Genomic DNA, 23,861 nt, shown 5'->3' with positions numbered 1-23,861 from the left:
GTTTATTATTATTATAATTATTTCAAAAATTTCAAATAATATTTCAGATTTTTATAGATAATTTTTTATTTGATAATTGGTCAAGAATGTGTTTTTTGTTGGCAAAAGTGAATTTAGACTTAACGTTATAATGTACAATATGAAATATGGATAACTACTCAATTTGATATCAATAGTTCATGAGATCAGACCTCCATTACAGGAAAGTGCTATTCAAGAAATAGTGTGCTTAAATCTTAATATAGCACTTTTCCTTTAAGTTGAGGCCATTGCACACTGAAGGTCCTTGCACACGGAGTTTTTCAGGGTTTTTTTCATATTCGTCATCCTTTCCTATTAAAAGGCTTGCTACGGATGAGAAAACGCAGAAAATCGAAGCTGATCTGAATTTTGTTTTTGACGGATGAAAGTTTCGAAGGCAGTGTGTAAACGTGATTGACACAACATGAGGTCGTATTTATTTTTTAACGCGTGGAAATTGCAAACTCAGTGTGCAAGGACTTTAATGAATACGAAAAAAGCATACGAAGATTTCAGACTCGCTGTGCAATGACCTTTAGTGCTAAATAATGGTAAAAATAATCTGATCGCTTATAACCTTCCTAACGATCCTTTTTGAACATTGACGTGAAAATGCACTATGCGAACTAAAATGGTTGTAAGTCATGAATGCATCAGAATACAAATAAGAAACTTTACTGTACTATTATTTTAATAATTTACTAAATGTTTTGGAATATAAAATCAAAGCCGAATGTCTAACCATGTTCCAAATTTGAAGTTGATATCACAAAAATTTAGGTTCCTATTAGATTTGGTCTAGATGCTATACCAAAAATAGCCAATGGGTGACACCCAAACACTATAGAATTTATTAATGCATTTTCCTGTCACAAATTCATAAATATATTACTTATATTGCAAAATAACCACCATACATGCATACATGAAACACTGAGACCCAGACCTTTCCAATAATGTGTTTTGTCAAGATTAAAAAAAGATTAGTAAAAATTAGTTTTGAATATAAAATATTGTAGTAAATTTTGTAATGTGACACTTGACACTGTCCACTAGGGGTAGGAGCCTGCTAAAAGGATTTAAAGCATCATTTTCATGATAGCACAATGTCTGATTTCAAAATAGCTCTCTTGGAATGACTTTTGGTTGTTTAACCTTTCGAATGATTTCAAATGGCATTTAATTTGGGATTATTACCAAAATATGTGGTAGTAAAAAAAGGCAATTAACAAAAGCACCAAGCCAGGTAACAGGTTAAATATCCAATATCCAGAAAAGTTTTACTTTTGTATGATGACGACCTGTGGAACGGTGTTGAGTCAGCACTAAATCAGTGAGAATAAGAAGGAAGAGGAAGGCTGAGCTTCATCAGATCCTCGGTGAAAGACGAGTGTGAGTGTTGACAATGACCCCTAATGATTTAGGAGTAGTATAACCCCATCTCAGCACTGCACAAGTGTGTGTGTGTGTGTGTGTGTGTGTCATGAGGAGTGTAACCTGCCCTCAAAGCGGATCCCAAAATGAGTTTATGTTTCAAAGACAGATCAGATTTGGAAAAATAAGAAAAGAGATGGAGACTGAAACTCTATAATCTGTATTTAGCGTCTGTGGGTTGGTGGGAGCCGTGCTCTGATTGGCTGGTCGACAAAGCAAGGAACCAATGGCAGACCGGTGCTATCTGTCATTATTATGACCCCTGATGGAGCAGTTTGGAAATTGATCAGAAAACTCAACATCAACACACACACACACACACACACACACAGGTCATCAACAATTATGAAGTTTCAATCAATATCTTTCTTGACCCCATCACATGGACACATACATATTTCAATCATTCCATCTACTAACGGAATATATTGCGCTCAGATTTTGAATGAATTATAAATAGGGATTAAAATGTTCATTTGATTTTATTCTCCTCTAAACCACTAGATTGCACAAAAATTTACCAAAGCACTTTCCTAAACATCTGCATTTTAATATACATGTGGAAATGTGTCTGATTCTTGATGCAATCATGCAAATCAGTATATTAGAATGATTTCTGAAAGATCATGTGACACTGAAGACTGGAGTAATGATGCTGAAAATTCAATGAATAAATTGCATTTTACAATATTTTCAAATAGAAAGCAGTTATTTTAAATTGTAATAATATTTCACAAATATTAATGTTTTTATTGTATTTTTAAAACAAATAAATACAGCCAAGGTGCTGAGCATAATGATTCTGCACTAATTTTATCTAATATTTTAATGTTTTTAAAAAAGTTACAGATGTAGGTAGCAAATGAGATAATTGACCTTTATCTCAAAATGTATTTAGTAATTTTATGTTAATTATGAATTGATCATTTTTAAGTTAAAAAATAAAAAAATCACCTTATTTATAATGAAATCCTATTTTAAAATATGGTATTCATTATATCATAAAAAATATACAGAATCTTTTTATACTTACTTTTTAAAGTATTTTTATTTTAATGACATGCATATTTATTAAACAAAAATAAATAATTTAGTTTTTTAGAATAAATAGAAAATAGAGCAAACTTTGCAGAAGTGATTGTTTTGAACAAGTATTAACTTCTTTCAGTAACTTATTAATAATGGGAGCCCTGAACATTTCTAAGATTTTGAACCACTTTTATGACTTATTTTCCCTCAAAATGTGTAGATCCGTCAATGTACAATAAATACATGCGTTTTATTCTGTAATCATACACTACTGGGATAGTGAAAAATCACTCAATGCATTGCATTCTGTCATCGCATGATCTGAAAATGACAGATAATGCTGCATTAGACAATCTTAAACAGAATTACACTACCTTTTGGAACAGACTATGCCCTGATGATGCCTAAACAGTGCAGTCTAGTTAGGCAGCTCACTAGCTCTACGGCTCTATGCTGCCAGTTAGTGGTAAACATCATGAAGCGCAGTCTTCATCACAACCCATGAAACACAGCAGTAGCAGCTCCACAAATAAACACTAGAGAGCATGATGAATGTTTCATGTGTGTATTTGCGTGATGCAATTGTTTATTCTGAGCGCCTGCATCATTTATGAGAAAGCTCAACCGTCTTCAAAGCTCTCAGCCTGCACTCACATCCACATGCAGCTTTAAAACAGCACTATCCAACAACTATATAACAATGTCTCAATGTCCCTGAACATTCACTCATACAGACTGATAAATACCAACAATCAAATTTGACTATTTGTCTCCAAGGCAACCACAGAATTCTTTATTTATGTTCCATGTATAATGTAGCGCCCTTGATCTCCAACAGCACACGTACAATCATGAATAACACTAATACAGTCCTGTATGGCATCGTAATGCCCTTTTCATTTTTTTAGTTCTTATTTTGATTTAAAGACAAAGAGTGTCTGTATAAACTCCGCTAGAGGGCAGTACAATACACACACACACACTAAACATCCTGCTTCCTTGCTTCACTCCCAGTGCTCCATAATGACAGTGTATTTAAGAGTTTGGGGTCAGTAAGATTTAGTTTTTTGCCCAAAATAAATATTTTTAGTCATAAAGGATGCATCAAATTGCTCAAAAGTGACTGTAAAGACATTTATAATGGTACAAAAAAAATTTTTTGTTTGTTTTTTCAAATAAATACTTTTGGACTTTTTATTCATCAGAAATCCTGAAAAATAAATTGTATCAGTTTCTACAACAATATTGTGCAGCACAACTGTTTTCAACATTGATAATAATCAGAAATGTTTGTTGAGCAGTAAATCAGTATATTATTATGATTTCTGAAGATCATGTGACACTGAAGACTGGAGTAATGATGCTGAAAATACAGCTGCGCATCACAGAAATAAATTACATTTTACAGTACATTCACATAGAAAACAGTTATTTCAGATTGTAAAGATTTTTCACATTTTTACTGTATTTTTGAATGCAGCCTGGGTGAGCAGGAGAGACTTCAAATGAAAATATGAAAAACTTTAAAATTCTTATCAACCCCAAACTTTCTACAAGGTAATATATTTGTATAATCGGTTTAATCATGTATTTTATTATTGTAAGGTGTCCTTGAGTGTCTTGAAAGGCGCCCATAAATAAAATTAATTATTATATTATATGTTTTTATACCTTAACATAAAACAACCAACAACTATGACGTTTTGAGTTACAAGTTACACAAAATAAAAAATAAAATAAAAATAAAAAGATTTTAAAAAATGGCTTGGAAACAATTTTCACTCAGAAATTGATAGTAAATTTCTCAAATAATTATAAAAGAACTGGCAAAAAACACTGAATTGAAAAGTCTGATATTGCATTTTCTTCTTGCAAATTCTGTTTTATTTAAATCTTCAAAAAATGTTTTTACAGTGCATCTCAGAAGTTAAGAATAATTGACCATTTAAAATAAATCAGTGTTCTTTCACATCACATGATGCATTTTCTTTCAGCAAAAAGCAATGGCATTACATGATTTATTAATAAAGAAAGCTGAACTTTGAAAATATAAATTCTTTGCTCTGACACACTAAAATGGCTATTTATCATATTTATGGTATAGAGCTAGTGAAAATGCTGGCAGGGTAAATAGAAGTTTTTACCAGGCAAGCAGGGAAAAAAACGCATTTACAACTTGCACATTTTATTTATATCTTATTTTTTATTTCCTATGTGTATATGTCTAATAATAATGTATGATCAATGTATGATACATATAGTATTGGAAATATGAATGTAAATATTTACCTAATATTGAATCTCAATATAAAATACATTTTAAAAAATGATTTAAAACGGTGCACTTCCTCTCGCTCGTTCTCATATACAGCTGACAGACGGTACTTTATAGAATAATAGTAAAACATGTATTACAGCCACTCCACAGTGAACTTTACATAGAATAAATCTGAACAAGATGAAACGGAGACCGGCCATGCATAAAACCCAACCCTCAGTCCTAAACTCAATTTAACTAGTTATGCATTCAACACACTGAGAATCCTGCAGATTAAATGCAGCACATACTGATTTGATAACAACAGCTGCACTGAACTGCATATGCAAATTTCACAATACACCGCTGACGTCACGTCACGCAACGGCACCCCTGCAGTAACACAACAACTTTGAGGAGAGAATAGTTGCTATGGCAATGCAAAGTGTTGGGAAGTGCTGTAGCTATGGCAACACATCAATATGGGAAACGTGATTGGGTAATGCAGGTTTATTTGACGTGTGAACCATTACAGCGTTCACTGCACTCAAACTGCGACTGTAAGAAAAATCAAGGTCAGGGTGCTATAAATAGCACGATTCATGAATTATTTCTGCTGGAACATTACTAACAATGTTTCTCAAGTCTAAACGCCTAAACAAGTACACTGTTGCAAAATTAACCCCCGAGACAACCATCATGCCGTTACCATGGCAACAGAGACATGGATTTTTGTCTCAGTGACGCAATTCATTCACAATCACACACGTAAAATATCTCGGGACTCTTTCTGGTGACATTGTGTGTGATTTGTGATCTTGAGCATGCACGAGTGTGACTCTGGTGTATTTATGACACGCAGATCAGCGTTCAAATCCCTCCTTTGTGGTTCCTGGCAACATAACGGCAGCATTTTATGCTCTCATAACAGTACAAATACCAACAACCTGAAACAGTGTTACAGCTTTTGTATGTTGAATTAGATTTTATTTTTACATTTCCTGTAGCTAAAGGTTTAGAAATTGTGTTGTGTTTTTGCCTTTTATTATATATTTTTTAATAGTATATTTATTTTTATTTATTATTTTAAGGCAAAATGTAACTAACATTGATTACATTAATTTGCATACATTTCCAGAACATTGAACATTGGATAAAGCCACTTTGTTGACATATTAATAACCAATGGTAGCTCGAAGGCGTTTAGGAGCCAAAAAGTTAGAACTGCCAAAACGAACTCAAAACGAACTTTGTTTGGGCCTGATTTTGCTCGAAATGACGTCTTATCAGTTCATTCTTCGATTTAGTTTGAAGTATATCAGGACCTAGAATTAAAAGTTTTTATAGAGGGGATTTTGGATATCTGTTTTTATCACTCCATAAATCAGAAAATACTGTCAACAGCCAGAAAAATAAAAATATTGTTTAGGAATAAAATGATGTATAAAACCAGGCAAATAATATATGAACAAACCTCTCAGTAAAACCCTACAGAATATAGATGGTAATAAAACTGCTAAGTTTGGTGTAAGTATAAGTGCTGCTAAAGTGCAGAAACAAACTCTTTTTGACAAAACAAACCTTTAAAAATATATATTCTAATTGAAACATACAGACACAAATAGATAAAGTGCAATAAAATCACATGAATGATCTATAAACAAACCTTTCTATAAAATTCTAGAGAATATAGATATAGATATAGTGCTGCTGAAGTGGATAAAAAAACTAATTGACAAAACACCCTTTATAAACTGTAATTGAAACCTACAGATGCAAATAGATAAGTGCGATAATAAAATCAAGTGAAATATATATGAACAAACAACTCTATAAAAACCTTCAGAACGTATATATGAATAAAATTGTTACGTTTGGTGTATGAAAGTGCTGCCAAAGTGGAGAAACAAACTCTTTTGAGAAAACTGCCTTTAGAAATATGTATTGTAATTGAAACTTATAAATACAAATAGATAAAGTGCAATAAAATAAACACACAAAAGTGTATTTCTTTCCCATTATTCTGAAATAACACATTATGAATACCTCAAAATCTAAACTTGACCAGGACATGGAAAAATAGTGTTTTGTATGTAGTGTCTTGCCTCAAGTTTATTCAATTTTAGTTATTTTAGTACTTAAACTAAATGAAAATGGGAAATGTGGACTTGGCAACTAGCTCAAATAATATGTGGCCCTGGACCACAAATATTTCTAAATTGAGATGTATACAAGCTGAATAAATAATATTTCCATTGATGTATGGTTTGTTATGATAGGACAATATTTGTCTGAGATACAACTATTAGAAAATCTGGAATCTGGTGCAAAAAAAATCTAAATATTGAGAAAATCACCTTTAAAGTTGTTCAAATTAAGTTCTTAGCAATGCATATTACTAATCAGAAATTAAGTTTTAATATATTTACAGAAATAAATTTACAAAATATGTTCATGGAACATGATCTTTACTTAATGTCCTAATAAGTTTTGGCATGAATTAAGGAAAAATCTATCATTTTGATCCATACAATGTATTGTTGGCTATTTCTACAAATATACCCCAGCGACTGAAGACTGCTTTTGTGCTCCAGGGTCACATATAAGTAAAGGGTTTTTTTGTTTTGTTTTTTAACTTTATGTTAGTTAACATTCATTTTAAGTAACAGAATAATATTGGTTTTAGTTAACTATAATAACCCTGCCTCACAAACAAATCTATTCCACTAAACACAGGAGAAAGTCATATTTAGTTATAGTACTGGCATGAATAATTATCTGTAGTGACGTGAGTTGAGTGGATCTGTAAAGCAGCAGCTCTGTCTGTAATGGCAGCAGTAATTAGATCTTGTGTGTGTGTGTGTGTGTGCATAAGTAGTCTGGTTATTGATTAAAAGCTGGGGCTGTTTCCAAATGCATTGTTGGAATCTGTGATCAGGCTCAGAGCCACTGGCGAGATCCCACAATGCACCTGTGGAACAATAAGAGTCCAATAACAATTCTGATTTCAATTCAATATTTAATTCCAATGAACCAGTTTCAACAGCCGGAATTTTGTCCATGAAGGAACAAACATGTCTGTGAATTTACCAGATTTTAATCAGACAATTTACATCACAGATGCATCTCCTCTCAGACTATAACAATCAGAACTAAATAATAATAAACTATGCAAATACAATACACTGTCGTGAATTGTAATAAATAATGTAAAAATGTATTAGTGTGTTTTACAAGAAAAATGTATTTCAGTTTTAAAGTTCTTCATTAAAAATTCACAAAATTCTGGGAAAAAAAATATTTCCACACCTAATTTTTTTGAAGTTTTGAGACGTTGAATGTAACAGATTTTCAAAAAATAGAAACTGCCGTGGAATTTGGTTCTATGCAACAGTTGTTGAAGGAATTTTGCATACGTTTCTGTTGTTTCACAAGAAGATCCAGTTATGACATTTTGATTATGAAGTAAAAAAAAAAAAAATCTATAAAAAGATTTACTGTTTTCTACATAAAATCATACTTCATAAGGTAAAGACCATTCTGTGAAAATGTAACATTGATATCTTTAATATTGACTGAGTAAGACCATGCCAAAGATTGATATCATTTAGTGAAATTAATGGTTGAAATCAAACTTTGATGCTTGTTATATCATAATTAGATTTTGAGACTTCAGCCTGGATTTCACAGAGAGGGTCACATGAGCACTACAGCAGTGCTGTCAAATATCTGACTCAGAGCGGCCCTCTGTGACAAGATCATGATCTGCTCGTTCCTCAGAATAAAATAAACTCTCAACAGTCACCATAACAACATCTAATGAAGCTTACAGAATAACTCAATCTCATGAGACAGAACTTATCGAGACAGTACTTATCGTTTCACTTTGCCATTAAATAACTTTTTTAATGGCTGCAACAGCAGCTGTGTAAAGGGGAAGAGAGAGAGAAAAGACACGGGCTCGGGTCGGACTCGGGTGGAGAATTCGGATAAGCTGTCGGACAAGGGCCAGGCCCGTGCAAGGTTCTATAGTCGTTCCCTTGTTTCAATTAAAAGTTCCCCCTCGGCTCAGCGGGCCCCCAATCTGCCCGGGCCCATATGCACCTGACGCTGCGCCACTGGTTTAGCAAACGCTGAAGAATCAAATAAATAAAGAACATTTAAAGAAAGCCTCAATAGCTTAACGTGACATAAACAGCAAAGACAAAACCAACATGTTCCCCTTCTCTGGTTTAAGAAGCAGCCTTTAATTTTACTTTCGCTTGAAAACCAAATCCTCCGGCCCGTCCGCCATCGTTTCTTCAGTATTCACGTCATTTTTGCCGTTCGTGCTGACTCGGTGAGTATAAACCAGGCTCTGCCCCCAAAGAGCTCGCATTGAAAGCCCTCTCTGACTCTCTTCACATGATCAGAAAACTTACTCCTGCTGCACGGTGCGGCGGCTCTGCAGCGTGCGCTTTATGCATGGAGCAGAGCAGACCATGCACTGGCACAAATGCAACCACATCAAATTTTAACTCGCACATAACTATCGGTATCGGCCGATATCATTTTGAATAATCGGTATCGGCAGAGAAATTCGGTATCGGTGCATCTCTAATAATAACAACAACAACAATAATAAAAACATACATACATACAAGTATTTTTGTTCTTGATTAGCTTTTCTATAAAAATGTATGTTTTACAGAAAAATTTATAGAAAAATAAGAAGTTTTTTGTTCCATTTTAGACAAAATCTTCCTTAAAAGGATGTTCACAATTGTAAAATAATAATGCATAAATAATTACATACATAAATACATACATGCCAGTATTTTTAGTCTTGATTAGCTTGATATAGAAAAATAAGACTTTTTTTTTTACTTTTATTATTATTAATAATAATAATAATAATAATAATAATAATAATAATAGTAATCAAGCATTAAATTAATAAATACATAAAAAAACAATAAATAATACAATTAAGCATTAATATATAATTATTACTACTATTATAATTTTTGGGTTACACTATTTTAAGGTGTCATTTTTACAGTGTAATTATATTCAAGTACTTAGTAATATTAATGAACTATGTACTTACTATTAGGGTTAGGATTAGGGATACTTGCATGTAATTATGCATAGTTTGTTGTTATTATAATAGTAAGTATGTAACATGTCGTGTAACAGGGACACCTTAAAATAAAGTGTTACCTAAGTAGCTTATGCCTGTGTAATATTAAGTAACTGTAATGTAATTAGAAAGGTGTTACATGTATTTTAGCTGTGTACTGGTGGGTTAAATCAAACTAAGGTGCAGCTGGAGAAGGTGTACAGTATAGATACACATGAAGTTACCAAAGTTTTCATGTTCCTATTTAGTGTGTGTGTGTGTGTGTGATTGTGAGTGTGTTCACACTTACAAAATTATCCACAGAAGTTAGCTAAATCTGACAAAACCTTCCTTAAATTGTGTCTTAAAAAAAATTGAGAAGTTTGTATGTTGTCATTCAGTCGTGTGTGTGTATATATATGTATGTGTGTGTGTGTGTGTGTGTGTGTGTGTGTGAGGTGGTTGTTCCTGCAGTGTCTCACCGGTGTCGGTGCTGTTCGGTTCGGTTCTCTGCGCACACAGACACCGCAGCATGTGCGCTCCTTTCTGCCGGAGCAGCCGCGCAATCCTCATCGCAAAATCAGTTCACAGAGACGCCGTCATCATCATCATCATCATCATCATCATCATTGTTTCACGCGCTCCGGTTCAGTCTCCGCGCGCCGCAGACAAAAGACTTCCACGCGCTACAGCGGCACATCCGACACATCCTCACTGAGCTTCACACGGTAACCGACGCGAGACGAGCCACAGTAACCGATAATCTTGAGCATCGTGATGAACTAACGACCGTTATTCATCTCGTTATTCTGCGCGAGGGAAGACGCTGCGGAACGCCACACTGGCGCGTAATCGTGGGCGGTGACGTCACGGGGGACTCGCTGACGTCACGTGCAGGGGCTTGTTGAAAGGAAAAATACATTTCTGAGAAAATCTGACATATATCGATTTTAAATTAAGCTAATTATATTCTATACGCGTAACCTTCACAGAAACATTATTAGATTTTAATTAAGACACAGGATTGGCAATGTAGGCTATAACTATTTTTTTCTACCAAGGACCTTGGAATTGTTCTAAAGTCAGTGTAAATATGTTTTACAATATATGTGAGGACTTTTTTTAAAATGTATGGCCCTTAGGAATATGTGACCCTGCAGCACAAAACCAGTCATAAGGGTCAATTTTTGGAAATTGAGATTTATGCATCATCTGAAAGCTGAGTAAATAATCTCTCCATTGATGTTGTTATGATAGGACAATATTTGGCTGAGATACAACTATTTGAAAATCTGGTGCAAAAAATCTAAATATTGAGAAAATCACCTTTAAAGTTGTTCAAATGAAGCTCTTAGCAATGCATATTACTAATCAAAAATGAAGTTTTGATATTTACAGTAAGAAATGTACAAAATATCTTCATGGAACATGATCTTTACTTAATATCCTAATGATTTTTGGCATAAAAGAAAAATGGATAATTTTGACAATGTATTTTTAGCTGTTGCGACTTAAGACTGGTTTTGTGCTCCAGGGTCACACATAATAAAGCAAGTGCCCATACTAGGAGACCGGGGCTAGTTGTCACAGGCTTTATCTACAAGGTGTTGAATCAAAAGTCCAGTTATCCAAATGCTTGCTTTCTCTTGCAGTGATTTGCATGCTGGTTTCAAACATCTAGATAAATTAGAACATTATGTGTGTTTTGATCCTCAAACTAGATTTAAATATCATCTTACTAAGATATAATATTGGGTATATAGAGTGATGACTGATATTTATAGAATTTTATGAGAGTATCTGCTCTGTTATAAAGATATCAGTGATTTACATCACAAGCATCAGAATTTCATCATATAAATATCAGCATCTGCACCAAAATGCATATTTTTGCTCAGCTCGAGTCTCTGAATAAAATTGAGCTACTATATGAGCCATAAAAGCATAACATAGCAAATATGATACAAACATGCATTTTTTTTTGATTTTGTCTAAAGGTTCAATAAACTATTCCATTTAAACAATAATACTTTTTTCTGACTATTATTTAATATTTTATGCTTTGAATGGTTAAATGGAGTTGTAGCACTCTTTCGGATCATAGAAAGCATGCAACTGTAAATTTAAGACTATATTTGTCAGACATCACTGGATTCAAGGTGTAGGCTAACTGAAGAAACCCACACACAGTCTTTCACTGACTGACAGTTTCTACATTCTAATCCAAAGTGGATGCCCATCTGTGGTTTTGGCGTCTTTATAATGCTGTGTTAGGTGTTTGGGCTGATGTCTGCAGAGGTGAGGATGCTTTGAGACACGTGGGGGCAGCAGAACCCAGCAGAAACCCCTCGCGCCCACCAGCCTGTGACGCAGCACACCGGCTCTCCTGTGGATCCACCGCTATTCCCTGATTTCATCAGAATACACCAGATATGTTTCATGGATAAAAAAAACTAAACACTGCTGCTACAGTACATCTAGCCAAATGTGTCAGATAAAGTGTATATTTTACATTTAAGCCTATTTTAGCCTCAATTGTGTCACGTTTAAGGCTTATTTTCTTACTGTACAATAAAACTTGAATAATCTATTAAAATCAGCATAAATTAATATCATTTGTTTTACATTTCATGTGAGACGTGAGGGAAAATGTGAATAAAAACTGAAATGCAAACATTTAGATTTTAAGATGCATCATGTTTTAATTTAGTTTTATGTTTAACAGATTTATATTTAAATATGTATAATTACTGTTTCTTTCACATTTTTGAAACCATAAATGTATGAAATTGCACTTTCCATTTAAATTTGCATATAAGGTTTTTTACATTTAATCCTATTTTAGGAGCATTAGATTTAATTTATTTATTTCATGTTTAAGGTGTATTTTCTTGCTGTAAAATAAAACTTTAAAAAGTAGTTTTTATTCAAATCAGCATAAAATGTAGTACAAATATGGCAATGGTGTATAAATACTTTGCAAGTAAAATAATATAATTTTCAAGTGAGAAATGTGAGGGAAATAATTAAAAATTCAGATTTTCATTTAAGATTTTTAGGTTTAAGAGATTCATGCTTATTTATTTACTGACCCCCCCCCCCCCCCCCCCCCCCCTCCCCATCTTAAATTTTTGGTTTCATTTTTCTGAATACAGCACAAACCATTTCTGTATCATGTCTACAGGTGCATACAAAGCGTGCAATGTAAAAAGTCTTATATAACGCATTTTCTCTCTCAGTTTCATTTACAAGGCGATGAAATATTTGTGTCTGGGCTGAAATGAGAAAACACCTGGACACACAGATAATCACACACAAAATAAAAACCCGCTGAGTGATAAGATGACAGATAAGTGTACTCTGTTTCACTACAATATCAAATTACAGAGCAACGCATCAACATGGAAGAGTTCGGTTTCCTTCAGGGCTATAAAACTAATATGACATATCAATGTCATATTTCAACACACAAACATGCAGCCAATTTTAGGACCTTTAAGATTTTTTTTTTCATGTTTAAGGTTTATTTTCTTACAGTAAAATGTTGATGAAAATGTCCTCACTCTCAGGACATCCAAGATGTAGATGAGTTTGTTTCTTCATCAGGTTTGTAGAAATGTGTCTCTGCATCAGTGTCTCAGCAATGGATGCTCTGCAGTGAATGGGTGCCGTCAGAATGAGAGTCCAAACAGCTGATAAAAACATCACAATAACACCACTCCAGTCCATCAGTTAACATCTGGAGAAGATGAAAGAAACAAATTCATCAAGATGTTTTTAACTTCAAACCGTTGCTTCTGGCTAGAACACCATAATCCATAATAACACTTCCTCCGGTGAAAAAGTCCATCTCCTGTTGTCTCTCACATCAAAATCCAGCCACATATCTGTTTAGAGCTGTTTTGGACCGTATTGGCTTGTAAACGGTGCTTGATCTGAGCAGATTTCTCTCCTGATTCACACCAGACAACTTTTTCACTGGAGGAAGCGTTATTAAGGATAGAGACTCATATTTAACCAGAAGCAACAGTTTGGAGCGTCTTAATGCTGGATTTGTTTCAGCTTGTGTCTTCTCCAGATGTTAACTGATGGACTGGAGTGGTGTGAATTATTGTGATGTTTTTATCAGCTGTTTGGACTCTCATTCTGACGGCACCCATTCACTGCAGAGCATCCATTGCTGAGACACTGATGCAGAGACACATTTCTCCAAATCTGGTGAAGAAGCAAATTCATCTACATCTTGTATGGCCTGAGGGTGAGAACATTTTCACCACATTCTTATTTTAAGGTAAACTAGTCCTTTAAATGGCCTGAAGGTAAGCTTTAATGTCTTTGTGCAAAAACATGATTTTCAATTCTGTAGATTTTGTGGTGAAATGTGACGTTCTTGACTAGTTTTGTAAGATTAATTTCAGACCTGTGCAAGTTCATACTCTAAGAACTGAAGCACGGACAGAAAGAGTGAGGAGGATCAACAGAAAGCGATAAAGAATAGTGTGAGAAACTGGAGAGTGGAATTTATATATTTATTAGAGTATTTTTATACAGTGTTGAGCTTTTACTGCTGCCATCTGCAGAGAGAGCAACACACACACTCATGCTAATCCACACAAACACACTCAATCCCCTCTTCATCATCATCGCCATCGCCATCATTATTTCGGTCTGTTGTGCTCATGTTTACCGCACTGGATCTGAGACGCACACGAACTAACAGAACGAAATGTTCAGTCCGGCACCCAGTCAGACAAATAATAACACAGGCATCCACACAAATATAATGCCATCACTGCTAAAAATGACAGTAATGATGTACTGATTTGGCACTTCACAGAGCCTTTTGTCTAATGTGACGTGAACCGCTCTAATTCCAGGCACAGTCAGTGACCCCAGTGCTCTCTGGGAACTTGTTAATTTAGAACAAGAGTGAGTGTAAAACTGAACTCTCAGCAACCCTGAAACTAAACTTGCTTTGCCTTTAGCAGAAGCTTTCATGCAAAAAATATATAACAATGATAGATAGATGCAGCAATATATAGAACGATAGACAGACAGACAGACAGATAGATAGATAGACAGACAGACAGACAGACAGACAGACAGACAGACGGAACAATAGATAGACAGACAGACAGACAGACAGACGGAACGATAGATAGACAGACAGACAGACAGACAGACGGAACGATAGATAGACAGACAGACAGACGGAACGATAGATAGACAGACAGACAGACAGACGGAACGATAGACGGAACGATAGACAGACAGACAGACGGAACGATAGACGGAACAATAGATAGACAGACAGACAGACAGACAGACAGACAGACAGACAGACAGACAGACAGACGGAACGATAGACGGAACAATAGATAGACAGACAGACAGACAGACAGACGGAACGATAGACGGAACGATAGATAGACAGACAGACAGACAGACAGACGGAACGATAGACGGAACGATAGACAGACAGACAGACAGACAGACAGACGGAACGATAGATAGACAGACAGATAGATAGTCAGAACGATGGAATGATAGATGGAAAGATAGATAGACAGACGGAACGACAGACAGACAGACAGACAGACAGACAGACAGACAGACAGACAGACAGACAGACAGACAGACAGACAGACAGACAGACAGACAGACAGACAGACAGACAGACAGACAGACAGACAGACAGACAGACAGACAGATAGATAGATAGATAGATAGATAGATAGATAGATAGATAGATAGATAGATAGATAGATAGATAGATAGATAGATAGATAGGCAGACAGATGGAATGATAGATGGAAAGATAGATAGATAGATAGATAGACAGAACGATAGACAGAACGATAGACAGAACGATAGATAGATAGATAGACAGAACGATAGATAGACAGACAGACAGACAGATAGACAGAACGATAGACAGAACGATAGATAGATAGAACTTCACAGCATCAGCTCAGACATCTCAAACACCACAATCACTTGCAGAATGTGACGGTGTGCCGTGATATTAATTACTGTAACATGGCTTACAGTAACTTTAATTAAACACCAAAGAACTCATTGACCAGCAGCTCTGCAGCAAACAAACTTCAGATTGAATGACTCTTTCACCAGACGCTTCACCAATTAGTTCATCAACATTTAACAACAACGTGAAACAGCACTCACATTCCACAACACATTAAACACCCTTAATGCCACTCAAGTTTGGGGTTGATAAAGTCTCTTTTGCTCACCAAGGCTGCATTTATGTGACTAAAAATACAGTAATTTTTTAAAAATATTATTACACTTTAAAATAACTTTTCTATGTGAGTATATATTAAAATATAATTTATTCCAGTGATCAAAGCTGCATTTTCATCATCATTACTGCAGTCTTCAGTGTCACATGATCTTCAGAAATCATTCTAATATACTGATTTACTCAAGAAACATTTCTGATTATTATCAATGTTGAAACCCTTGTGCTGCCCGATATTTTTATGGAAACAGATACGTTTTATTTGCCAGGATTCACAGATGAATAGAAAGTTCAAAAGAGCAGCATTTATTTGAAATAGAAATATTCTGTAACATTATAAATGTCTTTCCTGTCACTTTTGATCAGTATAATGTGTCCTTCATGAATAAAAGTATTAAATTATTTTTTTTTTTAAATGTCAGACCGAAAAAAAGTTCCAAATTTCTGAGAGAAGCAGAATATTAAACAGGAAGTGATGTGGGTGGAACATTACATTATCCAGCAGGATTCGATTAGACTGTGATCATAAGGCTATGATATTATTGATTAATATTATTCCTCTACACCCACACAGCGATAATTACATCAGCAGAAAATAAAATCACTTCACAGGCAGAGAAAGTCTGATGAAAGATAATAAAAGACAAACTTCTTTAGAAGAACATGCACTGAAATCATTGTAAACAGCATCAGAAAAGGACAAAGTCATTAGCGTCAGTCGGCCTGACACTAATGCAGCTCTAATGACTTCAGAGAGACTGACCGGGTTCAGTGCTGACGGTCTTCACCGGGCCTTCCTCTTCATCCTCATCCTCTCCTTTACTGCCGCGAGACAGCAGCCGGCGGAACAGACTACAGTAACGTGTCATGGCCTCTCACACACGTCTCAGTGTGTGTATGTGTGTGAGAACGGTGTGTTTAAAACTGCCAAACCTGTAAATGTGTGTCTGATCTATCAAAATGTGTCTCGAATTCACTCCGTCTGTCTGTGTCTCTCTCTGTATGTAAAACAGTGTCATCGAGTGAGTGACTCTCTGTACACCCCTGATATTTGCCTGTGCAAATGTGTGTGTGTGTGTGTGTGTAGGAGGGGTGTGTCTGTCTGTAATAGAGACGTGTGTGTGTGTGGTTCAGAGTGCTTAATACTCAATGCTCTTACTTGCTTGAAGTAAATACTATATACTGCTTATTATTGACAAAATGGTGTAGAAACAATCTTAGGGAATAGCTGTTGAAAATATCAGAAATAATTACAAAGACATGCCAAGCAACACATTGAATTAAAAGTGAAATTGTGAAGAAAAAAATTTTTTTTTTTTGTAAATGTACAATAATTTGTTTGATATTTGTTTTTACAAAACATTAATATTTTATGAAAAAGTATTTTGCATAATAAAATGCACTTTTCATTTATTATTTACAATTCATTATTAATACTGTGTGTCTTTATTAAAATCAGCTAAACTTAAATGCATGACAATGGTTTATAATAAATACTTTGCAAGGAAAATAACATCATTATTTGCTTATCGTTTCATGTGAGAAATGTGAGGTAAAATTTGATTATAGATTAAAATTGAAATTTTGATTAGAAATGTCTGAACTTTCTGGGTAAATCTTAAAAAACATTGTCAATGTCTAACTGTAAGAAAATTATTATTTGCATAATAAAAATGCAGCCAACTTGAGGTCCTTTTTTATTGTTAAGATTTTAAGATTGATTTGTAAAATTTTAAAACAGTAACAACATTGTAATACAATTTCTCTTGATGATAATCAGCATAAATTAAATGTAGCTCAAAAATAATATTGCATTTCATAATAAAAATGCCGCCTACTTTAGGACCATTTTATTTTAGGGTATTATTTTTAAAATGTGTTAATTCATTAAAGTCAGTATAAATTAAATGCAGCACAAATATGATGCTGGTGTATAAAATGAATACTACAAAGTAAAATAATATATCTTTTGTTTCACATTTTATGTGAGGGAAAATGTGATTAAAGGTTAGAGAATCAAAGAATGAGTTATTAAGGAGGAGATGTTAATATCTCGTCCTGTTTATTCCCTTGCATGCATCACACTGGAAGTGAAAAGTCAAACCGAGCGGATTGCACGATGGATATAGTGCACTCTGCTTGTGTACTAGACATTTTCAGTGAATTTTGTGAACAGTATGCATACTGTATAAATAGTAAGAGTAGTATGCTTGTATGTTATTGTGAACACAGCCAATGTCTCTGTGCAGAGTTTGCATGCATCATCAGTCCTGTGTGTTTTTATTATGACAAGCTGATCTTTTATAAATGTCGTGCATCTTCGGTGTCTCTATAATGGTGTCTGTAGCTACCTTGAACACACAAGGACACTTATCTCGAACCACGATCGATCAAAAGTAATTATGAAAGTCTGTAAGAAACACCGGTGTGAGAAACGGGATCTGTGCGTCGCAGGCGTCTATTCTGAGAGCGTAAGTTGGTGTTACTGAGAGTGAGAGCTATTTATAATGCCGTTTACAGACTCAAAGTGCAGTGCAGGAGGATTCTTTAGAACACACACACACACACACGGACAGAGAGCTCGACTGCACAAGAAGGCCAGGGTTAAACGCAGCTGTAAACGTGTGTGTTTGCGGGAGAATGTGTGTCGTCATGGAACAGAGCTTGTAATTGTGTCTGTGTGCAAAACCAAACTGTTTGTGCTGTTGTTGACCAGCAGGGGGTTCTACAATAGTACTTGCACTGAAGAAAAAACTACATATGTTCCAGTTTATGGAACCTTTTGAGTCACAAATACACTGTAATCATTATTTTTGACCTAGGTTGCTTCAGTAAGCATTTATCTTAAAAAAATGACTAACAATATCAAAGCTATTCTTATGTTCCTTTAGTAAAGATTTAAAGTAAAGAAGCACCAGCTGAAGGTGGACGTTTGTACAGTTATAATTAAAGACCTTTTTCTAAAACGATGATCAAATAGACGACAAAAGACGTAGTAGATTGTGTGTGGCAGGTTTAACAGCAAACTTTAGATCCTCATTTAGAGGCCTTAATATTGTGTATCAAATATGATGCAGTTTATAGGGTTAATAAAGACTAAATGTATTATTATTTTGTGTTACTGTTTGAAAATAAACTTTAAAAAGCCTAAAATAAAATTATCCTAAAGTAAGAATTTTTTTATGCAAATTATTTTTTTCTAAAAATGTGACATTTAATGTTTTGTAAGATTCACTTAGAAAGTTCAGGCATTTCTACACAAAATTGGATTATAAATGTGATGATAATGAATCAAACTCGACAAAGTTCTGTGTAAAATATTTATCGTTGCATACTGCACACACTGTAAAAAAAATTTGCACAAGAAAATACTATTTCAGTCTTTGTACGCTTAATTCAATGTGTAATTTGCCGTAAGTATTTGTGAAATTTACTAGCAATTTCTGAGTGAAAATTGTTTTTACAGTAAGATTTACTTTGAAATAATTTCCTCTCAGAAAATGCTAGTAAATGTCACAAGTACAAAGTAAAAAAGAAATCTACACCCATTGTTTTTCCAGTACACAGATTCCTTAAGACAAATTATTGAGTTTTGTAGTCATATGTACTGTACACTAAAAAAAACTCAGAAATTGCAAGTGACATTAAAATAAATATTAAAGTTAAAAAAATTAAATAGCATTTTCTTGCAAACAGTACTCCAGTAAACAGAAAAAGTACTTTTTCACAGTGTAGTTTTATAGGACATATGCTACATTGTGTTTCTGAAGGTGCATTCACTTTACAAAACTAAGATATCTAGGTTGCATATAGACCTCAACACTTGACAGACAAACCTCAAGAACAAGAGCTCATCACAACACAACAAATACTTGAAAATAATGACAAAACAGCAACAACAGTCAGCAAACAGCCAAACAATAATCCTATAACAGTAACCCCATAAATTATTCATGCTGCAATGCAATATTGCCTTAATTTATTGGCTGATTGAGGCATTTTGCATCGAATCAACAAATAAATTCTGAAGACAAAAATCTGAATGCATCTTAAATTTATTAGTTCTCCTTTAGTTCTTTTTTTTTCTCTATCCATTCCCATTCATCTCAACGGCCCTCAGAAGCACGAGACCTTCATGGTGCCATGCTATCGAGCAGCTTTCTTCAGAAATATTACACTCCTTGGTCTCTGTCTCAAGCAGGATCATTCTGGGACGCAAGGCTGTAACACAACACTGCAGGACAGGTTTATAGCAACACTGTGTCCTAACCAACTAACTAGTTTTACTGCCCTCATTGAGAGTGAAAACGCTGCACATAGTAACTCAATCGCAGCCAATCAGAACATATTTTTTGATTTTTGACCAATGATATTCCAACATGAGCAGAACTACTTGCAACAGAGTAACCAATAAAATGTTTTTCTGTGCATCATTAGTCGCGGTTAAATAAAAACTCAAGTTTAAGAAGGAAGAGATGTGAGGTTTTCTCACACACAAGCATGATTTCACATGTGTTGAAGAGTTTAAATGACACGCCGGGCTGTTTGAACGTCAGCAGATCAGACGAAGCAACTTGACACAGTTTACGCTGCAGATTCTGGCGGCGGGTAACCTGACAGCAAACTGAACCCATAAACTGATCCGATTACTGCAATTAAACGTATCTTCCCAGGAATATTACTTGCATATGTGATATGCAACATGCAATGAATACTTATTTATGAGCACAAATTAATCTGTGAGTTGACAATTAAATGAGTAATTTGAGCACAAGGCAACTGCTGATAACGCTACTGATAAAAAGTGACCTTGCAATGCTAATGTTATTTTGTAATAAGTTACTGATTATAAAATAATGAGTCATTTGTACTGGAATACGCATTTGAAAAAGTCTCATGTATATTGTTTATTTTTGTGTTGTACTATATTCCAAGCAGTGTTGTTTTAGAGTTATTTGTGTTTTACATATTTATTAATATTTTTAAATATTTTATTTTTATATTTAAGGTTTTTCTTTAAATGTAGTTTAAGTTTTAATAATTTTGCTTTTGATGTTTTTATTCAATTTTTAATATTTCTATATAGCTTATATTCTTATACAAGTATATAAATATACTTATATAAGTATATATACAAATATTTAATTTTTAAGATTCAAGATTTTTTATTCGTCACATACACAATTATACAGAGTATAACCAGCAGTAATAATTTTAATTCCATTTTAGTAATTTTAGTACTTCAACTTTAATTTCATTTTAACTTTAATTTCAGTTAGTTGCCAAGGCAATATTTCTAATTTTCTGTTACTTTTTTAACTAATATCCCTAAATTTTATTTTATTTCAATTGAAAATTATTTTTAATAATTATAATTTTAGATTTAGTTAATTACAACACTGATTCCAAATGGCCTGTATGTTCAAGAAATGTAATCAACGATATTCCTTTCCGGTCACTTTTGGTGCAATAAACAACCTAAAGTGGTTTGCCATTCTTCTTTTTATTGCCTAAATAAAAAAAGTCATTAAAAAGCATATAGCAATTTGAAAAGCAATGAATCATGAATCAAATCAATTCACTGTCAACTAAAAGATTCACTAAACTCCTGGACAATGCAGTACAATACGTGCATACACACCACACATACAGTGTGACAAATAAAACTTCCCTTTTGTGTGAGTTTGTGCGAGCAGAATCATGTTTTACAAGTATTATATATGTGTTGATGTTGAATTGTGTAAAGCCTGTGTTGTTTAAGTGTTATTGATGAGAAATGTCACTGTGTTCGTGAACCCTGTGACACAGTGAGCTGGTATTTGAAGCTTTTCACAACACCTATTCGTATATTGTGTGTGTGTGTGTGTGTGTGTGTGTGAGTGTGAGTGTGTGTGTGTGTGTGTGTGAGAGAGAGAGGAACAGGTCAAAGGTGACACTGGTCATGTGGACAAGCCTAAATCAAACACGCTTCCAGGAGGCCACAACACACACAAATCAATAATTTCAGTAACAACACAAAGAAAAACAAAGAACACAATGATATGAATGTGAAGAAAGATTCAGAGAATCACTCCATTTTCTGTGTGTATTAGAACTGATAGACAGACATATAGATAGATAGATGGCAGAAGTCAACAAAAGACAGTTCATACTAATGACACAGATAGATTCTCTCTTCACGTCCATCTAGAAATCATTTTGACATGCTCTTGATACAGGTTTCATTTTAACACTATAATGTTTTTATTGTATGTGTCTCTGATGCACCTGCAGCAGCAAATCATTCTGATTCAGATTTTCTCTCTCTCTCACTGTAAACCGCCACCTGCTGATAGACTCATGCAAACACACCATAACAAAATACAGTACTGTACAACACCAACACGGTCTAAAATGAGCCATCTCTTATACACACTACCATTCAAAACAGTACTTTTTTAACAGAAATTAATACTTTTATCCATCAAGGATGCATTAAACTGATCAAAAGTGACAGTAAAGACATGTATAATGTTAGAAAAGATTTCCATTTCATATAAATCCTGTTCTTTTGAACTTTCTATTCATCTGTGAATCCTGAAAAATAAAATGTAAAAATATGAAGCTGCAGAACTGTTTTAATAATAATACTATGTATTTGTTGAGCAGTATATTAGAATGATTTCTGATGATCATGTGACACTGAAGACTGGAGTAAAGATGCTTAAAATTCACTGGCATTACAAAATTACATAAAAAAAACAGTTTTCTGTTTCAATACATTTTAAAATTACATTATAGAAAAATAGAAAACTTATTTTAAATTGTAATACTATTTCACAATATTACTGCTTTTTTAGTGTGTATTTTTGATCAAACTGTAGTATTGAATGCTAGTGTATATATTACACGCTGCACCTTTAAAATCCCTGACAGATGCTAAACAAAGTGCTCTCAGGTGACCCGCCATTTCCCAGCATTCACCTGTTCTAGAATGAACAGCCATCACTGGCACAGCAGCAGCAGTTATCCTGTACACACACACATCTAAACCCTCGGTTTAGATCAATATTGTCTTGCTTAGCCACGATTTTTGACTATAAATAAAGTCTGACCCACTTCTGAGCTTACTTTGATCAAGAAGCACCACTTCTGTCAATCTGACTAACATTTAAAGTTTGTCTGAGATAGCAGATATATAGTTTACTTACTGCTAAGTGCATCAAACAACAGATTTCATGTGGTGATGCTGGTTCTGGGAACTCGTCTTGTTTAAGTGGGCGTTTTTGGCTGGAATAAACTGCGATGTGGACCAGACTTTATCAAGTCTAAGTCTCAGACTACCTAAATATAACATTCTTAACTGCTGACCTTAAATGCAGCCAAGGCACAGTAAAGAACAATTCAAAAAGAATATATTGACATTGATTCACTCCTCCAGTGTTTTGCTCTGTTGTCTCGCCTTCTGACAGAACAAGTCAAAATTAATTGCAAGTATCACCCGATTAACTATCGGTTCAACATATACAATCACCATCGAACCTTCCTTCTCAATGCACTGCTAAGGATGTATGTTTGTGTTATAGATAGTGGCCTCACAAGGTATTCAGATACTTGGAAGAACAATTTTTGGTTCCTCGAAAAACCTTGAACAGTTCTTAAAAAGAGCCATTAGATGTCTTGTGAACATTTTTAATAATCTAAAGAACCTTTTTCTATATAAAGAGCCTTTTGTCCATAAAGAACCTTTAACATGCATGGAATCTTTCCATTCCACT

General features: G+C 34.2%; 2 protein-coding genes across 3 annotated transcripts in view; one reads left to right on the top strand and one right to left on the bottom strand.

The window, feature by feature from the left end:
- The window catches only part of LOC306851007 (claudin-19-like), a 564,676-nt gene that overhangs the window by 498,558 nt on the left and 42,257 nt on the right, over positions 1-23,861 (top strand). The window lies entirely within an intron of this gene.
- The window catches only part of LOC306851005 (fibroblast growth factor 12-like), a gene marked incomplete at its 5' end in the record, with an annotated part of 44,661 nt that overhangs the window by 18,363 nt on the left and 2,437 nt on the right, over positions 1-23,861 (bottom strand). The window contains one exon of one of the 2 annotated variants that reach the window (XM_079387011.1): positions 10,325-10,722. The exons of the other annotated variant lie outside the window; for it this stretch is intronic. Within the exon in view, the coding sequence (XP_079243137.1) occupies positions 10,325-10,415 (91 nt within the window). Of the gene's footprint in view, positions 1-10,324; positions 10,723-23,861 lie in introns of those variants that run through there. 2 annotated transcript variants of the gene reach the window in all.

The sequence above is a fragment of the Barbus barbus genome (genome assembly GCF_936440315.1).
Source record: "Barbus barbus genome assembly, chromosome: 31".
NCBI classification, from domain to species: domain Eukaryota; kingdom Metazoa; phylum Chordata; class Actinopteri; order Cypriniformes; family Cyprinidae; genus Barbus; species Barbus barbus.
This window is presented reverse-complemented; position numbering and strand designations above follow the sequence as displayed.